Source organism: Papaver somniferum, chromosome 9 (assembly GCF_003573695.1).
Source record: "Papaver somniferum cultivar HN1 chromosome 9, ASM357369v1, whole genome shotgun sequence".
NCBI lineage: Eukaryota > Viridiplantae > Streptophyta > Magnoliopsida > Ranunculales > Papaveraceae > Papaver > Papaver somniferum.
In genome coordinates this window covers 22,899,079-22,911,838 of record NC_039366.1, presented here as the reverse complement: position 1 = coordinate 22,911,838, position 12,760 = coordinate 22,899,079, and the positions used below count along the sequence as shown (strand labels likewise).

The following is a 12,760-nucleotide window of genomic DNA, read 5'->3' as shown; positions in this document are numbered from 1 at the left end:
AAACGATACAATGAATGCGTCATTGTAGATCTGCCACCGTATTCAGACGTCTAATGTTCTTCATATCTTCTTCACCAGCAGATTGCTTTTCCTCCTCTGTAACTAATTTCTCCGGCTCAGTTGATGCTCTACTCTCTCCCAAACTCTCTGTCTCCCGGATACCTTATTTATACCCAACAGACTCCAAAATCTCGACAATAAATTCAAAACAATATTCTTTTACTCCCTTCCATTATGAGGATATTTTCTATTTTTTTTATCTTCTCATGCGTCTTCCTTGCAGCAAACACACGCCACCATGTTGTTGCACGTCTCAGCTGGAGTTAAACACTCGCAAGCCACATGCATCTTCCAAAAATAGTACAAAAAATCCCGAGAAATACTATTTCATCCTAATTTAATGAAACATGATATTCTCAATCAATTCTCGTAAAATATTCTTCTTTTTTTAATGAAAATAAATCCAAAATTCCCCTCCGAAATATTCCCGCCAAAAATCATTTTCAAAAGGAAGAAGAATGAGCGCTCATATCCAAAACACAGGTTTATATAGTAACACGGCGGTGCCCTTATCCAATTCTTGGGGTGTGTTCTCCGGGGGTGCAAAATATCACTTTTCGAGCCAATTTTCCTGCAAGAGTTTATTTCTCCAAAAATACCTACACATACATAAAACACCATAATAAGGACAAAATCGAGCACTAACAATACAAAAAATTGAGAACAACTCAGACACAAAAATGTGTTATCTGTGTTGCAGGTGAAGGAAGTATTACTTGGAACTTCAAAGTACCTAAACGACTTGTAACACCGTTACTTTTCGCATGACGCATATGCAAAGACGCGTCATTGAATGAGGTGAAGCTTAATTTGGGAAGCCATATTTACCCATGTTGCTTACTTATGGAAGCATTAATAATGCTGCAGAATGATTATGCTGTGAGGCTTCCTCAAGGAAGTTGAGGATGTTTTCCTCGAGGAAGTGGAAGAGTGTTTCCTCAAGGAAATTGAGCAATGTTTCCTCAAGGAACTGGAGGATGTTTTCCTCGAGGAAGTGGTACTTGGTGAGTGGAAAAGTGATCCAGAGTTTGAAGTTATAAAATGTTAATAAGACATATATAGGGATCGGTTGGTTGAGTTTACCCGAGGACCTTTCCCCAAGAAAGTGAGGATGTTTTTCTCAAGGAAGCATCAGTTATGCACGACCTTGTGCATATTTTTCGAAGATCCCTTTGGGATGTACGGACTAGGATTTGATTGGCTTTGGCCTAACAACACAAAGTTGGATTTAATTTCTTATCCCGATGCTGATAAGCTATCGTAAGTGCTTGATCTCTTTGAGCCACAGAAAATGGTACCTAGAGAGCCACAATAAGTTGCAACATTAGTGGTCCAACACCTTGTCGCGCATATCATCTAATTGTGAGGTGATTGCAATATTACGGAAAATAATTCATCTGGATTGGAAAAGAAAGACAAGAGATGAATGTTGCCATACTTGATGAGGTAAGTTGCATTCCATTCCTTGGATGCTCATACTTCCTATCAAGTCGTTCGACGTAGGCATGCACCAATTGCGCATTGGGCATCGCCAGGAAAGGAAGCTAAATCAGTATGCAAGTTAGAGGAGATTGCATAAGCCACTTGCATCACAGGGATGAAGCAATAAAAGTAGGACATGATCCTGAGTGATGCACTAATGCAGAAGAACAAGTTAAAGCACGAGCACTAGATTATTTCGAAGTTAAGGACACGAGTGTCGTAATGTATCCCAAGAGGAGTCTATTTTGATCGGAAACATCTCATAGATAAACACATGTTATCTATAAATCCACATGGTCGCCAGAATTTAGTCAGATTTTATCATTTGGGGCTTTCAAAGCCGTTTTTGCTATTTTAGGAGATTTTTAGCGAAGTAAGGAAGATAGGAATAGGCTTGCAATGGCCTATGTGCAAGTCTATGGCCGGACAAGATTCTGAAGCCAATGATGAATGCAAGAACGCATAGGCATTAGCCTTTATGCTTTAAACCCTTCGCAGAACAAAGATAAAGTTGGAACGGTGTGGAAGCTATGTTTGACGCATCATGCTTGCAAAGGTGAATGAACATGCATTTTCCTGGTGAATTTAGATGTTTTAAGACTCGATTACTGCGTTAAGAGTGGGGCATCGGGGAGTTACGTCTTGCTCGGTTGGGCATCGTAGGCGTAAATTTCCGTCCGTCATACGTCTGCATGTTGCTGCCAATGCAAAAATGGTAATATTACTCTTTGATCTTGCTGCTTTTAGTTTCAATTCTGATATGGAGGATAAGTTGCAATAGGCTTTATCTACTAAGAATACCTTTTTTGTGAAATCAATATAGAATCTTTTAACAATGACGATGATTCTCAGTTAACGGGGTCAAAGTTCTCGTTTATTTGGAAACAAAAATACCCTCCAAAAATTTCCTTTTTCTTTTGGATTGTTGCTTATAGCAGGTTGCCTACAGAAAAATTTCTTAGAATAAGAGGCATTGATATACATGACACCTGTATATTCTGTAATGAGCATAAATCAAGTTACCATCTTGTTCTCCACTACGATTTTTCTAAGGATGCCTGGTTAGCTTGTCAAAGTATACTCGGATGGTACTTTCAATTGCTCGAGAACATCACTACAGTTGTTCAAGCTTGGAACTTAACTCAGAAAAATATGGACGTACGAAACTTGATCCCTGATGCTATTTCATAGAGTATCCGGAAGAAAAAAACGCAAAATCTTTACAGGTGGATGTAGTGAAACAAACTACTTGTTTGTTTTGTTGTTGATCTTTATCAATAATATTTTTTCGACACAGTGAACTGAGTTCTACAAATGTTATGAGGAACTGACACCGTAATTATTTTGGAAGTTTATTATAGGGGATTCAAACATTTGGTTTTCAGGGCTCACAAGACGATAAAGTTGGGTCATCAAATAGAAATCAACAAAACCCCTTATCCTACTAATTTTTCTAATGACTAGAATACCATCAATTAGTTAGTACAGGATTGATTAATTAAATTAAGGTTAGTGATTTGATTAGACTAATAATTTGATTCATAATTAGTGTTAGAAACTCAAAGATCAAAAGAATTTGATTTTTTTCTTAACCATAAATACGGTTGGGAATTCATGTTTTCCCAACCGTAAAAATCATTACTGTTTGGTTTCCCAACCGTATTAAATTTTGAAAACAATTTTTAAAACCCTAGTTTAACCAAATCTAACCTATTCATGCGATCAAAAGCAAAAAAAAGAAGAAGATGGGTTTTTCAATGAATGCGGATTGGGGGATATCAAAACTAATTGGGAGATATGAATTACTTCCCCCAACCAAAGGTGTCTGCTAAGGGGTGTTTTTTGGGGCGAAAATACTAAAACACCCTTTGATTAATTAAAAAACATTATGAAAAGACTGTTATACCCTTCCCACAAAGTAAAAAACTTAAAATCAAAACCAAATACAAAATTAGTTATCCCCCATTTGAGTACCGGCATACTCGTGTGTTAGGGTTAGGTTTTGAATTTTTTTCCTTCCATCTTCCTCTCCTCTTCTTTATCGTTCTTCATATACTCTACGATTAATCGTTCAATTAAAAATTTCTTCGTCGATTAAAACCAACCCATAAGAATGCCTCCACAAAAGAAATTAGATGCCCAATCGAAATCAAAATCGATTGCTCAACAAAAACAAGAAAAGAGGATTGTTTTGATTGCTCAAGAGCAAGAGGAAGAAGAACAAGAGAACTCAGACGATCAACCTCTCGTAAACATGGCTTCTGTAAGAAGGTAAGTGATTTAGAACTGTTTAATTAGTGTTTCAATCGATTCCTATCTATGTGTTTAGGTCAAATCGCAAACCCTAACTGAAACAGTTGAATTTCAGTAGCTTCGGACATTCAATTTAGTATGAATACCACATTGGAACAGTGTAATGGCATTCGATTTAGGATGAAGACCACACCGGCATTGTGTTACGGCATTCGATTTAGGTTGAAGACCACACCGGAACTTAGTCACAGCATTCGATTTAGGATGAAGACCACACTGGAACCCTGTTACGACATTAAAATTAGGTTGAATACCATGCCGGTATTGAGCTTCTAATAAACAGAGAACCCTATGATTTTCTTATGGGTACCAGCATAGGTTTTAGGTTAGATTCCATGCTGGTACCTTGTTACGACATGTGTTTCAATTTTACGTATTTTCCAGCAAAGGTGTTTTCGTATCCAGGAACTTCCTAGACATTACCGGCATCCATGACAATTATTTGGCAATGCCGGTAATGGTTCCCGGCATGTAATGGTTTGAATTTACTATGTCGTGTTTTGGTCACGGCATGGTCGATACTTTGTTAAGGTATGCCGGTAGTGATGATTCTATGACGTTATGTGGTGTATCTATGCCACTATTAGAAATGAAAGTTAGTTGTCTTATATTTATTTCGTGCTTGTTTTGAAATAGGGCTAAAGCAAAGGAAGCTAACAAACGAAAAACTAAAGATGATAACATTAAGAAAAGAAGGAAGGACGGTCTTGGTACTCCTCAATCTCTGCCTCCTAGAGGGAAAGAACAAGGTCACAACAAGCGTTTGGGGGAATCTACAAGAGGTGCAGTTTGGGAGAGTGGTTGTGACCGTAGTAAACTCGCAATCTGTGAACCTACCGGATCAGTTGAGGAGGAAGATGAGCAAGATGAAGAGGAAAGTGAAGAGGAAGATAATGAGATTGATCCAAGTCAATTAGCAACCCAAATCCAAGTAGTAGCGGAACAAGGTGGGCCAAGTCAACAACCGACACAAGGCACCTTCCTCATATTGATGACATGATACCTGACCTTGATTGTGGTAGAATTTGGGGTGCAGCTTCTTTTGATCCGGGGCATCTATTTGGCTAAAAGGACTCTTGGGATCGTACTATCTATCAAACATATGTAAGAATTCCTATCTCGTGCATATGTATTGTTTTGTATTTATATAAAACCTCTTAATCATATTATCTCCTAATTGTGGGATCATAAGAAGGCTGTGTGTGTTTGTCGAAACCAAGCCGCGTCTCATTGGGATTTGTCTAAGGAATGTGAAGAGGTCCAAACATTAGTAAAGGATTCTGGTCTGTATCCTTTGGTTGAAAATTATGTGAAGCCAGATATTGTGACAGTCAATTGCTTCGTCGAAAGGTATCATGGTGAAACAGATACCATGCACTTCCCGTTTGGCGAGATGACCTTGATCCCTGATGATGCTCAGAACATTCTAGGCTTGAGTGTTACCGGCAAATCAATTGCAGAAGGATATCATTGTCCAAAGCTAGAATGGTCGAAGTTGCACGCTCTTACTAACAAGCTGTTTGGTTGGGACTACAAAACTTCCGTGGAAAGCTTCTATGTATCTAAGATTAGTAGGACAAAGACCATCAAGCTGACGCTGCTTAAGAAGAAGTTTGAAGACACGGCGCAGAGAAGAAAAAGGATGGATGGGACCCCGCACAGATTCGTTATGCAGCCGCTGCGTACTTGTTATTCATCTTGGGCACTGGGGTATTCCCTGATACTAGTAGCAACAGGGTTAGTGCAAACTACCTTCAATACTTGGATCCGTTGGAAGAGGTCATTAGCTATTCTTGGGGCACCGTGGTAATGGCACATTTGATGACGGAGATGAGAAGGGCCTCTAAGGCACATTTCCTGACAAACCAATTTGTCAGGAATTTCACTCTACTCCAGGTAATTTTGTTTTTAAACTTATGTTCTTATTTATATTGTTCACATGTACCCTTATGATGAATTTAGAAACAATAAATTTTTATATGTATCATTTCACATTTGTATAGGTGTTGGCTTATGAACATTTTTCAACATTGTTCAAGGGAAACCCCTTCTTGAAGATTATACTCATTGATGACCCCGAGGAGACTAAAGCCAAGAGATACCAGTTCAACATCCATCTGAAGCCTAGTAAAAATCGTCGACTGACAGATATGAGATTGGATCTGGACGCGGTGACTACCAAAGATGTTGTGTTCGACCCTTACAGGGAGGCTAGAGAAAACCGCCAATATTTGAGGTTCTATAACGTTGCATTTTACAATGGGCCTTTGTTCCACCCAAAGGGATACGTTATGGCTGATCCTCGACTTGTGATGCGACAACTTGGATATAAGCAATTACCCTGCTTCATGACAGCCTCTACTGAAAGGTATCAACTTTACATTTATGTGTCCATGTCAAGTTCCACAAGGTTGAGGGTAGAGTATGATCTAATTACAGAACCAACACATTGTAGGGATAGGGAACCACGTCGTTTGGTAGATGCTAGTAATTGGGATCTTGTGAACAACGGTGATGAAGCCGATCCCGCCCTTCTAATGGTTGTCTGTGCGCATAAATTGTACTTAGAGAAGAAACGTTCGTATCATCCTTTTCCTTGAATCCTCTGAGAATCACTCTTGGTTTGATACATGCTTTGGTCATTATCTTTACATCCTCGAATTCATGAGGTTTTAGTTTCACAACTAGGGAATGACCAACAAAATCTTTCGGATCCCGGTGGTTATGACGGCCAAACCACACCGTACAATCCCATTCCTTTTCTTTGTCTCTTAAATGGAATACAAGCTTAAAGGGGCAATTATCCTACCTCGTACGAGTCTTGTATACCCTATTAGTCTTCTTTGGATATACATAACCCTTTCTCTTATGTCTATCTTTCTTCTTGTATTGCTCACTTCTCTCGCAAACCATCTCAAAACGAGTATCTGAACGTTAGGTATTCCTCACCAACACACACATGTTCTTAAGAGCCGTCTCTTTGGCCCAAGAAATTGCTTCCTCTGGAGATTTTATTCCCTACATAAGGACAACAGTGGGAGATTATAAGGTTCATTACAAGCAATCCCCACATAAAGTTCTAAAAACTAAGTGAAAAGTATTGTTTGCTAACATACCAGAGACATTTTATAGTATTCGGATGTATCCGGACCAAACGGTTGGGAATTTGTTGGATCAATGTATGTCACAATCTAAGGAATGAATGCAAAAAAATTGAATTAGTTCCAAATATAATAAAATTACTATGCCGGGTACTGGTTCCAGCATGCTCGACGACAGCTCCTGCATATTAATCTCAAAACAACCAAAGCCGGAAACCGGTGCCAGCATTCTCGAATAATGTTCCGGAATTCCGGAATTGCACTTGAAAAAGAAGACCTAACTTTAAACAGTACCGGCATTATATTTTCTTGAAGATGAATGCCGGAAACGGAGTTGCCGGCATGCTCGTTACACAAGTTTCGACGCCAGAACCAAGATCCGGCACAATCGATAATTTAAAAACCAAGCCGGTATATTACTACCAAAATCACTAACTTCTGGATGTTTTTCTTGTGGTATCGGCATGCTCTTTTTATAAGGTTCAAAGCCGGAATATAGTACCGGCGTGCTCGAAAATTTATATACCACGCCGGTATTGAAGTTCAAAATTCTTTAACTCCTGGATGTTTTTATTAAGGTGTCGGCATGGTAAAGTTAGGAGTGAACCATGTCGGCTAAATATTTCATAGAATATTCGATGGTAGGTAAAAAGTTAACTGCGCGCCGGCATGGAATTTTTGGTTGAAGACCACGCCGGTAAATGTTTCAAAATGGGGGATATTGTTAGCAGCATTACCTGTGTATTGGGGATGTTTGTATGTTGAACTGGTTTACTTTCTTGGGTTGGTTCTTTAAAAAACACTTCATGCTCACAAAAATCATGATCCAAGGGTGTTGGTTCTTCATATAATTTCAATTGTGAGTTGTTATCATTAACCGAAGATTGAATATATGCTTCTTGTTGTAGTTGAGCTAAAGATTCAGCAGCTGCAATTCTCTCCTCACAATATCTTCCATTTTCACAAAAAAAGTTCCCTCTCAAAAAAAAAATTCCCTCCTTCTACTCTCACCACACTCACACAAATTCAAATAAAAATACACAATAATCATTTATCAAAAATCTTAAGATTTTACTAATTATTATTAACCATTAAACCTGATTAGTGAGGGCTAGATTAGGAATTAAAAAATTAATTAGATAAGGGGTGACCCTGATTTGATATTTGGATCCAATTTTTGTCCTTTTCCTCGATCCCCCAATTAGTTTTGGTATCCCCCAATTACGCGTTCTTTTCAATTCTTACTCAATTGAAATCATTATTGGCTAAGATAATCATCTATTCTATTTTGTGAACCAACCCAATTGAAGAAGAAGAAAAATGGTAAAAGAGGAGAACAAAAGAGGAAGAAGATGGAGAGATGTGATTCTTTTTTTTTGTTTAGGTTTAGTTTTTGATTTTAATTAGAATTAGATTAGGTAATTAGATAAGTTGTTAAAGGGTATTTTTGTGTTTTTGTTATAGAATACAGGTTCCCCTCATCATATTTAGGACATTAGAACCTATGGGAGCCCTCAAAACCAAAATTTTGGAGCCCCTATAATAGGCTTCTTATTTTGATTCTCCTTAGTAGCCGGTAACTGTTACCACTGCATTTTATTTCTTTGTTTCGAATAAATTAAAGCGTATAAATCTCTTAGACCAAGCACTGTGGGAGGGGATATCCCTTCCTTATCTCTTATATGTAGGGAAAAATCTCAATTTGCAGCCACTATGGTCGTCATATCCCTACATAAGTAGGATATCCCTTCCCTACTGCTCAAACTGGATCTCATCTGATCCAGGTAGTAGGGAAGGGAAATGACATGGATACTGACTTTCCGTGTAAAATTGTGCTTTTTGGAAACTTAGTTTTCGTTGCGTTTTATACGTATCCGTTTTATGGTTTTCACAGTTTTACACTAGAACTTCTCTGTTTTACTTTTTTTTTTTTTACCTTTTTTATCTCCTTATTTTTCTTTATAATCTTCTTATTAATTACCCAACGTAAAAAAAAATCCAACAAAAAAACAAATAGACGTCTCTAGAAGAGACATTGTTCTTCAATTTTCTGGAACAATCGAGACTAGGTAGAAATCTAAAAAGAGAACCCCCAGAAACGAACCTTAATCCTTCTCAATTCTGTATATAAATACGAGATGATTTCGATCGACATAGCCATCGAATTTCTAATTCTGCAACATTAACATTCTGAGATCTCATAATCTCACTCACAAATTCTCATAAAACAGTTTTCAAATTAACCCTCAATCAAAAACCCAAAAATCTCAATCTCAAATCTCAACAATGTCGATGATTCCAAGTTTTTTCGGCAACCAAAGGACAAACGTTTTCGACCCATTCTCACTGGACATTTGGGATCCATTCCAAGGTTTCCCATTCTCAGGATCCAATTCTTCCTCCTCTGCGCTTTCCTTTCCGGCTGGTTCTGAAATTTCAAAAGAAACATCCCAATTGGCAAACACAAGAATCGACTGGAAAGAAACCCCAGAGGCTCATATTTTCCGAGCAGATCTTCCTGGAATTAAGAAGGAAGAAGTGAAAGTCGAAGTTGAAGAAGGAAGGGTGCTTCAGATAAGTGGTGAAAGAAGAAGAGAGAAAGAAGAGAAGAATGATAAATGGCATAGAGTTGAACGCAGCAGTGGTAAGTTTTTAAGGAAATTCAGATTGCCGGATAATGCAAAAGTTGATGAAGTTAAGGCGTCTATGGAGAACGGAGTGCTCACTGTGAGTGTTCCTAAAGTTGAAGAGAAGAAGCCCGAAGTCAAGTCCATTCAGATTTCTGGTTAAGTCCCCAGGGCTATCACCAATGGATGTCTGTGGTCTACTTAAGTCTTGTGTGTTTTTAGTGTGAAATGTGAAGAATAAAGAAGATGAGTGCCAAGTCTGTCTGTAATGGTTTAAACTTTCTTGTTTCCTGAAAACTTAGAGCTTGCTTTCTGCTGATTGTGCTTGTAATTGAATTAACACTTGTTAAATTTGCGAAGGATTCATGTTTATCCTCTTGCCACTATGGCATAAACCAGATAGAGAGCTCCAACTTTTTTTTTTTTGTGAATCCCATCTTGGTGGAGGAAAGTAAAGTAATGCAATAAGGAGACAACAAAGGCTTCATTTATTCACCCTGAGAAGTAATTTGAAGGAAATCAAATGTCTGATACTGCTTCTTTTTGTGTTCTTTGCCGTTACTACGGATTCATGTTTAGCGGATTACCTATTCGGCATAAACCAGTGGGAGGACTCTCCCTTGAATCTTAGAAATTGAGGGGTTTCTGCAGCGACAAAATTTACGCATTAAGATCAAGGGAGAAGCTGCCCATACCTCTCTTAAAGCAAATTCTCATTGGTCAAGACAGTAGGACATGCCTGAACTGCTGAGGCAACTAGAGATCCCATTTTGTCAGAGGGTGTAATATGGATGGCGTAAAGGGTGAGCATTAGACATTTTTTATGTGTTCAGAAATTCAGCTAAAACAATTCATGGTCTCCATAACACTAAATATTTATTGCATCAAGGGTAATTTTAGAGAGTTCTTTATGGCACTGTTAATGCACAACTTGTTTGAAGCACAAATATAAACAGCTATCGTAGTTCCGATTCTTATCAGAATATGACTGTTATATACAGAGGGATCATTTTAAGATTCTAGATGCAAACTTAAGGAATTGACCATAGTCAGAAAAAGAGCTGATACAGAACATGTTGTCAGAGAGTTTTGGTTAATGTAGTAGATGTGGTAGGTCAACAAAGTTTCATGAGGGTGTCGAAAGATGACCTTTATCACCTAGTTACTTGTTTTTGTCAGAGAATAGGAATAGGGATGTAATGAAAGAGAGTAATTGGATAATTAGCTGATTGATTGGGACATTCATTTCATTTGGCATGGAGGAGTGCTGATTCTCCCTAGGTAGTTTGGAGTGGGGTGGGGAACGTCCAATAACAATGACATTGGCATGAACAGCAGCCCATGACATCAACACATTTCATCCCATCCTAGGTTAGAGACACTGAGTTTTGTTATTCTCCAATGAGGTTAGGGTCGATCAGCGAGTACTGCCTCTCGTGGCAGCAAAACCGTGCTCTGGAACAAAAGAAATGCAAGATCTTTCCAGGTGGGTGGTGTAGTGGAACAAGCTACTTATTTTTATTTTTATTTTGTTTCTTTGTTTTTAATATTTTTTTCTTATTAAATATTATAATTTTAATACATTTAATCAGATTCGTACAATGTTTTAGTTACCAACTCCTTTCTGAATACCTAAATCCAATGCATTAAAATTTTTGTTTTGTTGATGATCTTTATCTATTAAATTCTTTTAATCCTCCTTGGAGCAAATCCTACGGGTGAGGTTTTTAAAACGTGAATCGTTTTCTTATTTTTAAGAACCGAATCGTATGTTGAATCGTGAATCAAAGATTCATGATTTATTTTTGAATCATATGTTTGCCTATAAATAATATCGATTTATGGAAAACATTCCACAAAAGTCATAATCATTTTAGATATTTGTTGTGTAAGTATCTTATAAAGTTTAAATGTTCCGATTTTAATCAAAACAGGCAGCATAATACAATGGTTAGGAGAGTCCTTGGTGTAACAGGAGGTCTAAGTTTTGATCCTCGACTTCACTTTGTATTCTATCATCTTTCTTTAAAGAGGATAACCCACCGAATAATAAAAGTAAAAGAAAAAAGAGTCAAAAATTGCACAAATTAAGAAAGAGAATCTTCACGATTCAGTAGTATCCGTTTCAAATATACGATTTAAAGTGAGATGAATTTTTTTGACTCAATGCGTGACTCGTACGATTTTCAATACCATGTCTATGGGGAGTGTCACTCTTTCACTTCCACCCGCAACTTGTTCGTACACTTATTGGCATGAACAAATGGTTGGTGGTGTAATACTAGATGGGGGACTATCCCCATTTGAGAAAAGAAAAGTACATGTGGGACTGTCCCCGTGTATCAAATTTTTCTGCGTTGGATGGTTTTTTAGTTTCACATGGGGGACTTTCCCATGTGCATGTGTGGTTTCAGTTTCTTAAATCATTTTTAAATACCAATTTCGCCTATAGTGGCTTCACACCTTCAATTGAACTAGTTTTCCTTCAAAAAATGAAGGAGTTAGTCTCAAAGTGAGACTACCTCATAGGTGATGTTCTTAGTAGCTGGTGGCTGTTACCAATGTTTTTTATTTCTTTGTTTTGAATTAATTTGGGCAGTTCCTATAGAACTGAACTGATTGAAAAATATATTGAGCCAAGTGGACAGGAAAAATGGATTTTTTATTATGGTAAAAGTATTGTGCGGGTCCTCATGAAGCGCGCGGTTGATGATTAAATGTTGTCGGGTTCAGAAAATCCGTGCAGGCGAAGTACGACCACTGCGGTCAAAGTAAATCCGTCAACAACCATTTTGTTACAGTAAAAATGGTCATATTTTTACTACTACAAATTACCACTAACTTCAAACACTCCACTCACATCAAAATTCACTCCTCTTGATTTTTATTTACTAATCTATTTTCTAATTTTATTCTAGTGTTTTGAATTTCTTAAGTGAAATGTCTCAAAAGGCTATTACACTTTTTTTTATGCAAAACTTGAAGCTGTTGTTTCTAAAATGTGGCAATTTAAAAAAAAAAATTGAAAATGCTAAAAGGGAAGTTTAAGTTTTAGAAGTTAATACAAGAAAATGTTCTGCTAAAAAGCAAAGAATAACTCCAGTTCTGAAACTGAAGAACCGTGGTTACAAAAAAAAAAGCAGAAACTGTCAAGGAGTGTGTTGAGGGGAAGATACG

At 37.6% G+C, this 12,760-nt stretch overlaps 1 protein-coding gene across 1 annotated transcript; it reads left to right on the top strand.

Moving 5' to 3' along the window:
- Positions 1–8,993: 8,993 nt before the first annotated feature.
- On the top strand, positions 8,994–9,978 carry LOC113310853 (17.8 kDa class I heat shock protein-like). Its single transcript, XM_026559654.1, has one exon. The coding sequence runs from the start codon at positions 9,243–9,245 to the stop codon at positions 9,744–9,746; it is 504 nt and encodes a 167-aa protein (XP_026415439.1). The 5' UTR covers positions 8,994–9,242; the 3' UTR covers positions 9,747–9,978.
- Positions 9,979–12,760: the final 2,782 nt, after the last annotated feature.

What these genes read in the sequence shown, in the direction of transcription:
- LOC113310853 (XM_026559654.1), top strand. Translation starts at nt 9,243, where the DNA reads ATGTCGATGATTCCAAGTTTTTTCGGCAACCAAAGGACAAACGTTTTC.